At 43.2% G+C, this 15,510-nt stretch overlaps 1 protein-coding gene across 1 annotated transcript in view; it reads right to left on the bottom strand.

Moving 5' to 3' along the window:
• The window catches only part of LOC124606004, a 213,944-nt gene that overhangs the window by 163,300 nt on the left and 35,134 nt on the right, over nucleotides 1-15,510 (bottom strand). The window contains exons 4-5 of the mRNA XM_047137966.1: nucleotides 12,350-12,430; nucleotides 9,290-9,412 (exon numbers count right to left, since the gene is read on the bottom strand). Coding sequence (XP_046993922.1) covers nucleotides 9,290-9,412; nucleotides 12,350-12,430 — 204 coding nt within the window. The remainder of the gene's footprint in view (nucleotides 1-9,289; nucleotides 9,413-12,349; nucleotides 12,431-15,510) is intronic.

Here is a 15,510-nt window from a genome sequence, read left to right as displayed (position 1 = left end):
GTTGGAATGTCAGGACCATGGAGTGTACACGTGTGGTATGGGATAGTAAACCATCAGCTCATGGCCCGTTTTCATAGACGGACACTGAAGGTGCACAAGTATCGCAGCCTCCTAACAGATCATCTTCCACGGAAGCTAGAAGACTCTCCTTTGCAGGCCAGGAAGAGCTTGTGATACCAAAATGTTGGCAGTCCAGCCCATAGTGCACGAAATACTACAATATCTCTTCACGAATTGTTTCAAAATCGTTGGATTGGACGCAGAGGACCTGTACTTTGGCTGGCGCGTTTCCCAGAATTGACGCCTGTACATTTTTTGTGTGTGTGAAAAGCTGAAAGACGCTGCCTATAAGGACATACCAACTATATCCGATGATATGCAACGACGTATTACTGCAGCCTGCTCGTTTATCTCCGCTGAAATGCTAGCACGTATGCAGCAGTCGGTCCATACCAGACGGGAAGTGTGTATTGCCGCTGCCGGTGGTCATTTTGAACATAAATACATACATAAATAATGTATGCACTTGTGTTGTTCTTTGGTGTGTGGTACCACAGGTATTGTACAAGTGTCGGCGTAGGAACTTTTTAAAATACGATATCTTGTAAACGACCCGCACTAGAATCCTGCATCAAACACCACTGTCATACTAATTCACCGTAAGTATTATTACAATCTGTTGTACGAGCCCCTGCTTAGCTAACAACACGTGCACATCAGCAGCACTTCCTATTTCCGTAATATTTTCGGTGGAAGTTTTATGTGATTCCCCCTGTACACTGTAATTTAATATGTAGATTTCATGATAATGTTGTAGAGTAATACGAGGAAGAGAGAAGCGTAGCAAATGCCGAGATGGAGGATAACAAAGCAAGTTGTGTGCACACACAATGGATCGGTGAGTCGGCTGTATAGATTCACCTAAATGGTTTTAGGGAAGTAAATTTATTGGGCTCATCTGAATACGACCTGCTGTGTGTATAGATCAGTTACACTTAAAGGGTTTTTTGGGTCAAACTCCTAATTTTTTTTCGGAAAACTGTAATCGACTATTACTAACTTATAGCACTCCATCTTCAGGCCACAAGTGTCCCGTCAGGACCATACGACCGCCGTGTCATCCTACTTGAGGATGCGGATAAGAGGGGCGTGTGGTCAACACACTGCTCTCCCGGTCGTTATGATGGTTTTCTTTGACCGGAGCCGGTACTATTCGGTCGAGTAGCTCCTCAATTGGCATCACGAGGCTGAGTGCACCCCGAAAAATGGCAACAGCACATGGCGGCCTGGATGGTCACCCATCCAAGTGCCGGCCACGCCCGACAGCGCTTAACTTCGGTGATCTCGCGGGAACCGGTGTATCCTCTGAGGCAAGGCCTTTGCCCACTATTACTAACTTAGTATGAGATAATTCAGATGAGGGAATCGTCGAGTGAAAAAAAATTGGAGGGATCACGTCTTGATCTCTGAGTCATTAACGTCTCGGACCATGTATATCGATGTTTAAGAGGGAATGTTCTTGATCGGTCGTATTTCCGATTGTTACCCGGTTTACATTGGCAGAACTTCATCCACTGAGAGGAGCTACTGTCCCTTTTTAGTGTGTTTGCTGGACTGCAGGTAATTTGGATTAAGTGTTGAAAAAGACTCGGATGCGATAGTTAGACGGTGAAACAGAGATTACTACTGTCGTTTATTGGGTAGTTCGGGTCGTTGTGTGACTTCATTAGTTGTAAACTCAACCAAGAAACAGAAAATAACCCTTTTTTCTAGTGATACTGAGGAACTGTAGAGAAACTAGGAAAAGCGCTATTTCCAACTTAAAGGAAATGTTGCTTCGAATATTCATGAACTAATGTAAAAAATTTATTGGGTTGAGTTTTGTTCGATGGAGGCGAATACTGGAAGGGGATGAGATCTGCTGGTGAAATTTGTAATTAATAGGGCTCTGAGGAGATGGAAATTAATTTTTTAACTGTAGGAAAAGCCAAGTTTTGGTATCATTGGGGAACACAGTGGAGCTCGAAGATAGCAAAAGCAAATTTAAACGAAAATAAATTTGAATTTGCGTTTCAGAATTAATATTTAACTTTGGCCTCGGTATTTTTGGTTACCCCAAAAGCAGACTTTATATTATATGGAAAAAATAATAAAAATAATTTATTTCTCCTCCCTTGAAAAGAATGGCTATAAAGAAGTTCGAATAACTATAAAAGTCAGAGACGGAGTAAGTGATATTACGTTACATATCAGAGTAATTACAATCTCGTATCTACCGAGCGAGGTGGCGCAATGGTTAGCAACTGGACTCGCAGTCGGGAGAATGGGGGTTCAAATTCATGTCCTGTCAACCAGTTTAATTAGCTCAAGCAAATGTGGGGATGGTTCCCTAGGACGCGGATGTCCTATTTCCTTCTCTACCTTTAACAAAACACTCCAAGTGTACTCTCTGTCTCCAATGACCTCGATGTCGTCGAGACGTTATGCCCAAATCTTTCTTCATATTTAACTCTGAGATGAAGAAAAGAATCTAAAATTCGCAGCCAAATGTAAATAAATGTCCTAAGTTCGATAAATAAAATAAAAAAGACAAAATAAAATTTTTTTTAGTTATTTATAAAAAAATATTTTTTTTAGTTATTTATAAAAGCCCTACCCCCATGAACCATGGAACTTGCCGTTGGTGGCGAGGCTTGCGTGCCTCAGCGATACAGATGGCCGTACCGTAGGTGCAACCACAACGGAGGGGTATCTGTTGAGAGGCCAGACAAACGTGTGGTTCCTGAAGAGGGGCAGCAGCCTTTTCAGTAGTTGCAGGGGCAACAGTCTGGATGATTGACTGATCTGGCCTTGCAACACTAATCAAAACAGCTTTGCTGTGCTCGTACTGCGAACGGCTGAAAGCAAGGGAAAACTACAGCCGTAGTTTTTCCCGAGGGCATGCAGCTCTACTGTATGGTTAAATGATGATGCGTCCTCTTGGATAAAATATTCCGGAGATAAAATAGTCCCCCAATCGGATCTCCGGGCGGGGACTACTCAAGAGGACGTCGTTATCAAGAGAAAGAAAACTGGCGTTCTACGGATCTGAGCGTGGAATGTCAGATCCCTTAATCGGGCAGGTAGGCTAGAAAATTTAAAAAGGGAAATGGATAGCTTAAAGTTAGATTTAGTGGGAATTAGTGAAGTTCATTGGCAGGAGGAACAAGACTTTTGGTCAGGTGAATACAGGGTTACAAATACAAAAACAAATAGGGGTAATGCAGGAGTAGGTTTCATAACGAATAGGAAAATAGGAGTGCCGTAAGCTATTACCAACAGCATAGTGAACGGATTATTGTGGCCAAGATAGACACGAAGCCCACGCCTACTACAATAGTACAAGTTTATATGCCACCTAGCTCTGCAGATGATAAAGAAATTGATGAAATGTATGATGAGATAAAAGAAATTATTGAGGTAGTGAAGGGAGACGAAAATTTAATAGTCATGGGTGACTGGAATTCGAGAGTAGGAAAAGGGAGAGAAGGAAACATAGTGGGCGAATATGCATTGGTGGAGAGAAATGAAAGAGGAAGCCGTCTGGTAGAATTTTGCACATAGCATAACTTAATCATAGCTAACACTTGGTTCAAGAATTATAAAAGAAGGTTGTATACCTGGAAGAATCATAGAGATACTAGAAGGCATCAGATAGATTATATAATGGTAAGACAGAGATTTAGGAACCAGTTTTTAAATTGTAAACATTGGTTATGAACTGTAGATTAAAACTGAAGAAACTGCAAAAAGGTGGGAATTTAAGGAGATGGGACCTGGATAAACTGTCTAAACCAAAGGGTGTTCAGAGTTTCAGGGAGAGCATAAGGGAACAATTGACAGGAATGGGGGAAAGAAATATAGTAGAAGAAGAATGGGTAGCTCTGAGGGATGAAGTAGTGAAGGCAGCAAAGGATCAAGTAGGTAAAAAGACGAGGGCTAGTAGAAATCCTTGGGTAACAGAAGAAATATTGAATTTAATTGATGAAAGGAGAAAATATAAAAACGCAGTAAATGAAGCAGGCAAAAGGGAATACAAACGTCTCAAAAATGAGATCGACAGGAAGTGCAAAATGGCTAAGCAGGGATGGCTAGAGGACAAATGTAAGGATGTAGAGGCTTATCTCACTAGTGGTAAGATAGATACTGCCTACAGGAAAATTAAAGAGACCTTTGGAGAAAAGAGAGCCACTTGTATGAATATCAAGAGCTCAGGTGGAAACCCAGTTCTAAGCAAAGAAGGGAAAGCAGAAATGTGGAAAGAGTATATAGAGGGTCTATACAAGGGCAATGTACTTGAGGACAATATTATGGAAATGGAAGAGGATGTAGATGAAGATGAAATGGGAGATACGATACTGCGTGAAGAGTTTGACAGAGCACTGAAAGACATAAGTTGGAACAAGGCCCCGGGAGTAGACAACATTCCATTGGAACTACTGACGGCCTTGGGAGAGCCAGTCCTGACAAAACTCTACCATCTGGTGAGCAAGATGTATGAGACTGCCGAAATATCCTCAGACTTCAAGAAGAATATAATAATTCCAATCCCAAAGAAAGCAGGTGTTGACAGAAGTGAAAATTAGCGAACTATCAGTTTAATAAGACACAGCTGCAAGATACTAACGCGAATTCTTTACAGACGAATGGAAAAACTGGTAGAAGCCGACCTCGGCGTAGATCAGTTTGGATTCCGCAAAAATGTTGGAACACGTGAGGCAATACTGACCCTACGACTTATCTTAGAAAATAGATTAAGGAAAGGCAAACCTACGTTTCTAGCATTTTTAGACTTAGAGAAAGCTTTTGACAATGTTGACTGGGTTACTCTCAAATTCTGAAGGTGGCAGGGGTAAAATACAGGGAGCGAAAGGCTATTTTGTACAGAAACCAGATGGCAGTTATAAGAGTCGAGGGGCATGAAAGGGAAGCAGCGGTTGGGAAGAGAGTGAGACAGGGTTGTAGCCTCTCCCCGATGTTATTCAAAATGGTTCAAATGGCTCTGAGCACTATGGGACTTAACTTCTATGGTCATCAGTCCCCTAGAAATTAGAACTACTTAAACCTAACTAACCTAATGACATCACACAACACTCAGCCATCACGAGGCAGAGAAAATCCCTGACCCCGCCGGGAATCGAACCCGGGAACCCGGGCGTGGGAAGCGAGAACGCTACCGCACGACCACGAGATGCGGGCCCCGATGTTATTCAATCTGTATATTGAGCAAGCAGTACAGGAATCAAAAGAAAAATTCGGAGTAGGTATTAAAGTCCAAGGAGAAGAAATAAAAACGTTGAGGTTCGCCGATGATGTTGTAATTCTGTCAGAGACAGCAAAGGACTTGGAAGAGCAATTGAACGGAATGGACAGTGTCTTGAAAGGAGTGTATAAGATGAACATCAACAAAAGCAAAACGAGGATAATGGAATGTAGTCGAATTAAGTCGGGTGATGCTGAGGGAATTAGATTAGGAAGGGAGACACTTAAAGTAGTAAAGGACTTTTGCTATTTGGGGAGCAAAATAACTGATGATGGTCGAAGTAGAGAGGATATAAAATGTAGACTGGCAATGGCAAGGAAAGCGTTTCTGAAGAAGAGAAATTTGTTAACATCGAGTATAGGTTTAAGTGTCAGGAAGTCGTTTCTCAAAGTATTTGTATGGAGTGTAGCCATGTATGGAAGTGAAACATGGACGATAAATAGTTTGGACAAGAAGAGAATAGAAGCTTTCGAAATGTGTTGCTACAGAAGAATGCTGAAGATTAGATGGGTAGATCACATAACTAATGAGGAGGTATTGAATAGAATTGCGGAGGAGTTTGTGGCACAAGTTGACAAGAAGAAGGGACCGGTTGGTAGGACATGTTCTAAGGCACCAAGGAATCAAAAATTTAGCATTGGAGGGCAGCGTAGAGGGTAAAAATCGTAGAGGGAGACCAAGAGATGAATACACTAAGCAGATTTAGAAGGATGTAGGTTGCAGTAAGTACTGGGAGATGAGGAAGCTTGCACAGGATAGAGTGACATGGAGAGCTGCATCAAACCAGTCTCAGGACTGAAGACAACAACAACAACAACAACATTTATAAAAGCATCTGGTCAGTAAATAACCAGAAATTGGCGCGTGCTGTATCTAATTGGGGGGGGGGGGCAATATCGCTGGAGTGTTGATACATCTTGATGAAAAAGTAATTATTTATTCCGTAAATGTCTTCTTTCCGTGATGTATAATGTGCTTATTCATAAAGAAAATTTTACGTATTGCTCCCAAGGGTAGATATAAAACAGGGAAGCACCAGGGCATACTCTGGGCCAATACAAACTCCACAAGCTTTCAAAACAAGATCCACAAACAATGAAAGCGACAAGTAGAAAGTGTTAATTTTTTGTACATCCAGATAGATCGCAACCTTAATTGGAAAACCCCACTGCTTAGCATTAACGAAGAGCCTAAGTTTAATTATTTCTGCAGTAAGACTGGTTACTTCTACAGGTGATTTAAAAAAGAAGAAACTATTTTATGTTGCATATTTTCATTCACTAATGAGTTAGGAAATGATTTTTTGGGGGGAAACTGAACTTGCAAGACAGTAATTTCATAATACAGGAAGTTATAAGAATTGCATCAGGTGTCATTTCTGAAATATCCTGCAGAGACCTATTCGAAAATTTGAATTTTTGTGTATTACTTCATATATTCATTATCAATATTTTTCTTTTCTCACACAACAGTGAAAAACATGGATATAACACTAGGAACAAAAACAACCACTTGAACTATTTCAAGCGATAGCATTAGCGCGGAATGGAAATGGATGCATTGGTACACAACATGTCGAAGCATATTAAATGTTACGTAGATAATGTGACGTTGTTTAGGACTGAATTAGAGATTTTTATGTTCGTCCACTCCTTCCATTCCATTGTATCTTCACATAAACTCTTAAACTAAATGTTTTGGGTTATTTTATAATTAGAATAAGCGCTATAATTCAATAGTTTTTTTTACAATTTTTATACTGCACTTAAATTAAATGTTCATCTTTGACTTTTTCCCACATCCCAACGACCACTCTCTCAGGATTCATGGTGTACGACTAATACAGTGTAAGTCACTAACTATTGCTACGGAATAACTCCGAAAGTATGATAGTAGCTGAAAAGTCTGTGGGACAAATGTTGCATGGGAGAACGGGGGCCATAATATGACGTTGATTTTTTGTTGTTAGATGGGATCAACTTGTTTTTTTTTTTTTTTTTTTTTTTAATGGGATGCTGTAGTTTGGTACTTATTTTCTGATGGTGGTTATCGAGAAGAATCCGATGAGGTGTAACAGTAAGGTCTTTGAAGGTCAACGAAGGTCACAAAGGTGTCATGAACGTCCATTTACCGAAGGTGTGCGAAGTGATGACTATTGGTATCAATGCAGTGCTGCAATCTTCTTATCATGGACTGAGTGGTATTCCTCATCACATCGGCACTTATCGAAGCACATGCTCTGCCAATTCTCTCTCGCATATCTTCAGGTGTAGTTGGAATGTCTTAATAAAAACAATGTCTTTTACGAATGCCCACAAGAAAAGATCCAGAGGCGTCAAGTCTGGCGAACGAGGCGGCCACGACACATCGCCTCCGCGTCCCATCCAACGATTTTGGGAACTGTCTCTGCAATTCATTTCTAGCTATCAGCGAAAAATGTGCCCGACACCCATCGTGTTGATACCACATTCTGTTCCTTGTACCTAAGGTATTTCAGGTATTTCTTCCAATGACGGACTTAATGTTTCTTGGAGGAATGTGGGGTACTTTCTACCACTAATATTTCCTTCGATGAAATAGGGGGCTATAATTCTGTTCTTCAGAATCCTACAGCATACATTCACGGACCACGGTTTTTGGTGTGCAACTTGCAGCAGCCAAAATGGATTATCAGTTGCCCAATAATGCATGTTATACAAATTAACATTTCCGTGGTTCGTGAATGTAGCCTCGTGAGTAAATAAAATCAAATCAATAAATGTCATCCCTCTGCATCTGAAGTTGAGCCCATCGGTAGAATTCAATGCGACGCGTGCAATCCGTACCATTTAATTCTTGGTGGAGACTGATATGGTAAGGATGATATTTATGGCGATGCAGAACACGAACAACACTACTCTGGCTCATGCCAGATTCTCTTGCGATTTGACACGAACTAACACAAGGATCTCGAACCACAGTGGCAAGAGTACCAATCTCCGTTTCCTCGTTAGTAACTTTCCTTTGCCGGATATGTTTCCGATGCGTTCAAGATCCAATTTTTCTCAATTTATCATACACATATTTAAATGTACGACGTGTAGGATGAGTACGCTGAGGATACCTTTCAGCGTATAGGTCTCTAGCTCTCACCGAATTTCGTTGGCATTCTCTGCAAAAGAAAAGCATATCGACTTGTTCTTCGAAGGAATACATCATTCACATTCACTTGATTCGACGATACTAGTCTTACAGTTCCTATTCGTGTTGGATTGTGAAACCGTCGAATGGTGTTTACATGTAAATGGCACGTTAGATAGATACGCCGTATTCGGCGAATACTTACTGTTTGCGCGATATACGAGAGAGAATTGGAAGAGTATGTGCTTCGATAAGTACCGAAGTGATAAGGAATACCAATCAATTCATGATAAGAAGATTGCAGTACTGCATTGATACCAATGGTCATCACTTCGAACATCTTCTGTAAATGGATGTTCATGCCACCTTTGTGACCTTCGTTGACCTTCAAAGACCTTACTGTTACACGTCATTGGATTCGTCTCGATAGCCGCTATCAGAAAAAAAGTACCAAACTATAGCATCCCATTTAAAAAAAAAAAAAAGTTGACCCTCATATCTCTGAAGCGGCCCCACCCAGCAACAAAAAACCAACGTCATATTACGGCCCCCGTTGTCCCACGCAACATTTGTCCCACAAACGTTTCAGCTCGTATCATACTTTCGGAGTTATTCTTGGTGGTAATAGTTAGTGACTCATCCTGTATAGCGTAATGGAGATAAATCAGAAGATTGCTTATCTGGGTTTCATGGAAGTATGTTGGTGAACGGAGAATTGGCTAGTTTAATTCAGTGACGAACGACAAAGAAGAAAAAATGGGTCGAATAATTATAACCATCCTTCTCCTTCCGTGACATTCCCCCCCCCCCCCCTGCCAAACCAGTAAAAGGTTGCACCATCTGTGCTTGGTTGGTTGAGTCACTCACCCTGGATGACGAAGTTCGCTGCGGAGGTAGACTGCCACGGTAGCCGTTGACGTTTCGCGAGAGTGAAGACGTCCGTTCCAGCTGCTCAGCCTGCCGCAATTTTCGCCTCAGTTGTACCACGGGCTGCGGCAGAGAGAAAAAACGAAACTAACAATAACAGTAAAATGTTGTAGGTGGTGATACATGTTTTGTGCGATCACGACTGCACATTCATTTTCTAAATAGCACTTTTTTAAATTAGTCATAGTTTGAAATGGCTTTATGCACAGCTTTAAACTCTTTGCATCTTATTTTATAGGTTCACCGGACAAACCCCTTTAAAAGATAGCACTGGCCTCTTTGAAGCGCAGTAGAACTGGTACCACATGGTTATGTGACCTATTGCCGTTGACGTAAGTCTTGGCAGCGAGCTGGTGTGTTTGTTCCAGTAGTTTGTATGCCGTCTGCGCAGTGAGATGGATCAAATGGTTCAAATGGCTCTGAGCACTATGGGACTTAACATCTGAGGTCATCAGTCCCCTAGAAATTAGAACTACTTAAACCTAACTAACCTAAAGACATCACACACACCCATGCTCGAGGCAGGATTCGAACCTGCGACCGTAGCGGTCGCGCGGTTCCAGACTGAAGTGCCTAGAGCCGCTCGGGACTTAACATCTGAGGTCATCAGTCCCCTAGAAATTAGAACTACTTAAACCTAACTAACCTAAGGACATCACACACACCCATGCTCGAGGCAGGATTCGAACCTGCGACCGCAGCGGTCGCGCGGTTCCAGACTGAAGCGCCTAGAGCCGCTCGGTCACAACGGCCGGCTGAGACGGATCGACATGAAAATGTGACAGAGTGGCAGATGGTAGCCATCACTCTTGGACTTGACCATTACCACATCGTGAATGAAGCTGTCCGATTTGGCGTTGTATTATCGCGGACTGTCTAGCGATTCTGCAAAGAACGGTGTGTCACTCACAGACATGTAAACTACACTCTTGATGCGTCAGATACGTTCGATTGACCCGTCTAGTGAGCGGTATATGTGATCCTTTTCATTTATCTCTCCTCCACAAAGTAATTATCTTCATCTGTAACCAGTAATTCATACAGAAAATAACGGTTTTCGTGCGGCTTCTGTGTCATCCATTCTACAAAGTAACTCGACAATCTGGATCGCCCTCAGTGAGATGTTGCTCTGTTTGGATTTTGTAAGGGTGACATTAATGTGTGACCAATGTTCTGATCACAGATGTATGGTGATCCAGTTTCCAGCGAGATGCGGCGAGTACTGTGCTGTGGACTCTTACTGGATGATGCCAGCACAACAGTTTATGTTGCTTCTCCCGTAGCTGGTCTCACGGAAGCCGGCCGCGGTGGTCTCGCGGTTCTAGGCGCTCAGTCCGGAGCCGCGTGACTGCTACGGTCGCAGGTTCGAATCCTGCCTCGGGCATGGATGTGTGTGATGTCCTTAGGTTAGTTAGGTTTAAGTAGTTCTAAGTTCTAGGGGATGACCACAGATGTTAAGTCCCATAGTGCTCAGAGCCATTTGTCTCACGGAATTTCTAGAGCTGTTTCACCACTACACTGTGGGTAATGGGTGGTCTGTCTGGCTGGCGTTGCTTGAAATTCTCTACAGTAACACGTGTACTCCTCTCTCCTGATATCAGAACGATCTCAATTCATTTGGCTTGTGTTAACGCCTTCGGCTCTAGTGTCAGCTGTGACGAAGATGATCCCCTCTCCATCTTAAATTTTTAGCTACATCCAAGATGGTGTCTTCCAAAATGGTCAACATGTTGGAAACAGCCTCATATGTTTTCCCCTTCTCCAGTCTCTTACTGCTTGACTTTAAATATCTGTTTATCCTGCTGGTTCTGTTTTAGAGACTACTGCATTTTGAAGTACTTGCTTGTAAAAAACTATGTACCCAGCGGATCTGTATGTACACCATCGAGTCTTACACAGAGGCCTAAGGGTCTCCATGTCGTCCTTTGCAACTTGCGGAGCATCTCAGAAATTATGTTTCGAATAGCTCCGTTCTTAGTCTTGTTCCGACTTTGAGCCACATCGGACCTGATTTTACCCCGTAATCGGTTTTCTGTCGTGGTAAGGTCCGGGCTTCGTGGCGGCCGTTTAATTGGGGGTAACAATGTTACTCAAGCATGCCCAATCCAATGGCCTTGAAATTTTTCACCATGGAATGGACTTCTTCGAGCTGAGCTATTAACCACGTTTGCAACATGTCCATATAAGAATTTCCAACCATGTTCCCTTCAAAAAGATATAGCCCCAAGAGATTTCGTAGTGACACTCTGGCCGTAATTATAATATGGAAACAGGTTCCTTTCCAGCTCTTGCCCACGCTGGGGATTTTCTTTAGACCAGAAAACTCCATTTCTCGTGTGTGTAGTGAAAATAATACTCTCAAGCCAGACATGATATGTGGGCAGGCTGCAACTCGCTGTTCCATGTCGTAGTCACACAATTCGTTCACAAACATTGAAGTAAATGCTTTCATTTTAAATTTTTTTTTTTTATGTGGTCATGAATTACTGACAGCGCTACTTGACGTTCAGCTGATCTCTTACGAATGAATTGCAGTGGAGACTGCTCAGTCGGTTGAGCGAAGGCGACAGAAGTTTCCCCTCGCATATACTTACATCCGCTACGCAGCCTGCCTAAAACAGAAGCACGTCACTGCCTTCGAGAAGGTTTGCTTTACGAGGTGGGGACTTGCCAAAGCGATCTCTAAACGCACTCATTACATGTCTGTGGACGTCCGTACACCCACACATACGCTACTAATTGCTTCCCACCAGTGTTACTGTGTTCACTCACATCAGCTGTGGCTTCACAACTGAAACAATTCAGTACTGAAAGTACCAAAACAATACTGGCAACAATATTTTATGTCAGTTTCAAAGCAGGGATATCAATGAAACAACTTTAGTTCCCCAACAATGTAGTGTCAGAGGGATACAAGGACTTGTTCTACACTCTGTAGAAGTAGCGATGTGCGAAAGGTGACCTAACTCATAACAAAGATAGCTAATTTCAGGCACTCACCTCTTCTTCGAGGATATCGCCCGCGCTGTGGAAGCGATGGTGTCTCCCTGCGTCCAGTCTCTCCGGATGGTGGTACACCACCTGTAGCAACCAGACAGCGTTCAAGCATCCACGTACTGCCCATTGTTGTCTTATGTAACATGTGCCGTATAGATTCACAATTTAGGTACATAATGCATTAAATTTCTGCTAATTGTCAATAAACTCTGTAACTACCAAAATATTTGGGAGAGAGGAACAAAAATTTCTTTAGACATATCATAATTTCCCCCCGACAATTGATATGAAATTCAACCTAGCGTTTCAACGAAAACCGATGGTTATTAGATATCGGCGATCATAAGCTTGCTGCCCAGGGTGGCCGAGCGGTTCTAGGCGCCACAGTCTCGAACCCCGTGACCGCTACGTTCGCAGGTTCGAATCCTGCCTCGGGCATGGATGTGTGTGATGTCCGTAGGTTAGTTAGGTTTAAGTAGTTCTAAGTTCTAGGGAACTGATGACCTCAGAAGTTAAGTCCCATAGTGCTCAGAGCCATTTGAACCATTTTTAATCATAAGCTTCAGGATACAGTATGTACAAGTGCAAAGACCGACATTAAATCGCCGATAATGATAATAACTACCAATCATCGCCGAGAAGATGTTAAAAGTAAATTTTAAAATGAGCTCCGTGATGCTGTCGTCATACCGTATATAAGGCTGCTGATCATCCACTGGTTCGCCTTCTGGCTAAGGTACACTGGTGTCCAAAATTAAAGCAACAAACCGCTATTTCCTCGTCCCGTGTCTAATTCACGTTATAATAGTACAAACTGTCAACCAGATGTCGGTACGATCGTGTTTTGCACGGAAGATGGCATTCAGTCAACGGACAACCATGCCAACTATGACGTCAGGTCACCTATGAAACGCGATAGTGTTTGCCGTGTAGCCCCCCATTCACAATTGCTGTCTACGCAGTCACAAATGGTTCAAATGGCTTTGAGCACTATGGGACTTAACATCTGAGGTCATCAGTCCCCTATACTACTTAAACCTAACTAACCTATGGACATCACACACATCCATGCCCTAGGCAGGATTCGAGCGTGCGACCGTAGCAGCAGCGCGGTTCCGGACTGAAGCGCCAAGAACCGCTCGGCCGGCTCGCAGTCACAGACGGTGCGGTATGGCACAGAGAAGATGCCTACTGGACTCTCTGCGGTGGAGGGCCATAGAAAGAAAGGAAGCAGGACAGTCGCAAACTGATGTGGTCCGATGGCTTAATGTGAATAGTTCTGTTGTTTCTCGCATATGGCGACAGTTTATAGAGACCGAAAGTGTATCCCGAAGACCAGGGCAGGGCCGATCACGCGTGACGGCAGAAAGGGAGGACCGTTATTTGGCTGTAAGGGCACGACAGCACCGCCTTAGTGCTGCAGAGCAACTGGCATCTGAGCTCGCAGCATCCACTGGATGTGTTGTATCGAGGCAAACGATGTGCAGAAGGCTTCGGCAAGGTGGCCTTTACTGTCAGAGTCCTGCTGTATGTCTACCTCTGACGCGTCTTCACAGAAGGGAACGTCTAGAGTGGAGTCATCAACACACCACCTGGGCGTTCGAACAGTGAACCAATGTTGTTTCCACAGATGAGTGTCGATTTCATGTGGAGAGTGATTCTCTATGGATTCGTATGTGGAGGGAACGTGGGACACGATTACGGGAACCAAAATTGTAGAAAGAACTTGCACCCCTTCTAACAGCCGTGTACCGCAAGTCTCTAGAGGAACGGAAGGTTCCAAATGATTGGAAAAGAGCACAGGTAGTCCCAGTCTTCAAGAAGGGTCGTCGAGCAGATGCGCAAAACTGTAGACCTATATCTCTGACGTCGATATGTTGTAGAATTTTAGAACATGTTTTTTGCTCGCGTATCATGTCGTTTCTGGAAACCCAGAATCTACTCCGTAGGAATATACATGGATTCCACAAACAGCGATTGTGTGAGACCCAACTCGCTTTATTTGTTCATGAGACCCAGAAAATATTAGATACAGGCTCACAGGTAGATGCCATTTTCCTTGACTTCCGGAAGGCGTTCGATACAGTTCCACACTGTCGCCTGATAAACAAAGTAAGAGCCTACGGAATATCAGACCAGCTGTGTGGCTGGATCGAAGAGTTTTTAGAAAACAGAACACAGCATGTTGTTATCAACGGAGAGACGTCTACAGACGTTAAAGTAACCTCTGGCGTGCCACAGGGGAATGTTATGGGACCATTGCTTTTCACAATATATATAAATGACCTAGTAGATAGTGTCGGAAGTCCCATGCGGCTTTTCGCGGATGATGCTGTAGTATACCGAGAAGTTGCAGCATTAGAAAATTGTAGCGAAATGCAGGAAGATCTGCAGCGGATAGGCACTTGGTGCAGGGAGTGGCAACTGACCCTTAACATAGACAAATGTAATGTATTGCGAATACATAGAAAGAAGGATCCTTTATTGTATGATTATATGATAGCGGAACAAACACTGGTAGCAGTTACTTCTGTAAAATATCTGGGAGTATGCGTGCGGAACGATTTGAAGTGGAATGATCATATAAAATTAATTGTTGGTAAGGCGGGTACCAGGTTGAGATTCATTGGGAGAGTCCTTAGAAAATGTAGTCCATCAACAAAGGAGGTGGCTTACAAAACACTCGTTCGACCTATACTTGAGTATTGCTCATCAGTGTGGGATCCGTACCAGATCGGGTTGACGGAGGAGATAGAGAAGATCCAAAGAAGAGCGGCGCGTTTCGTCACAGGGTTATTTGGTAACCGTGATAGCGTTACGGAGATGTTTAACAAACTCAAGTGGCAGACTCTGCAAGAGAGGCGCTCTGCATAGCGGTGTAGCTTGCTTGTCAGGTTTCGAGAGGGTGCGTTTCTGGATGTGATATCGAATATATTGCTTCCCCCTACTTATACCTCCCGAGGAGATCACGAATGTAAATTTAGAGGGATTAGAGCGCGCACGGAGGCTTTCAGACAGTCGTTCTTCCCGCGAACCATACGCGACTGGAACAGGAAAGGGAGGTAATGACAGTGGCACGTAAAGTGCCCTCCGCCACACACCGTTGGGTGGCTTGCGGAGTATAAATGTAGATGTAGATATCGAAGAGGATCTCTAATGGTGTG

This window comes from Schistocerca americana, chromosome 3, assembly GCF_021461395.2.
Source record: "Schistocerca americana isolate TAMUIC-IGC-003095 chromosome 3, iqSchAmer2.1, whole genome shotgun sequence".
In the NCBI taxonomy this organism is placed as follows: Eukaryota; Metazoa; Arthropoda; class Insecta; order Orthoptera; family Acrididae; genus Schistocerca; species Schistocerca americana.
This window is presented reverse-complemented; position numbering and strand designations above follow the sequence as displayed.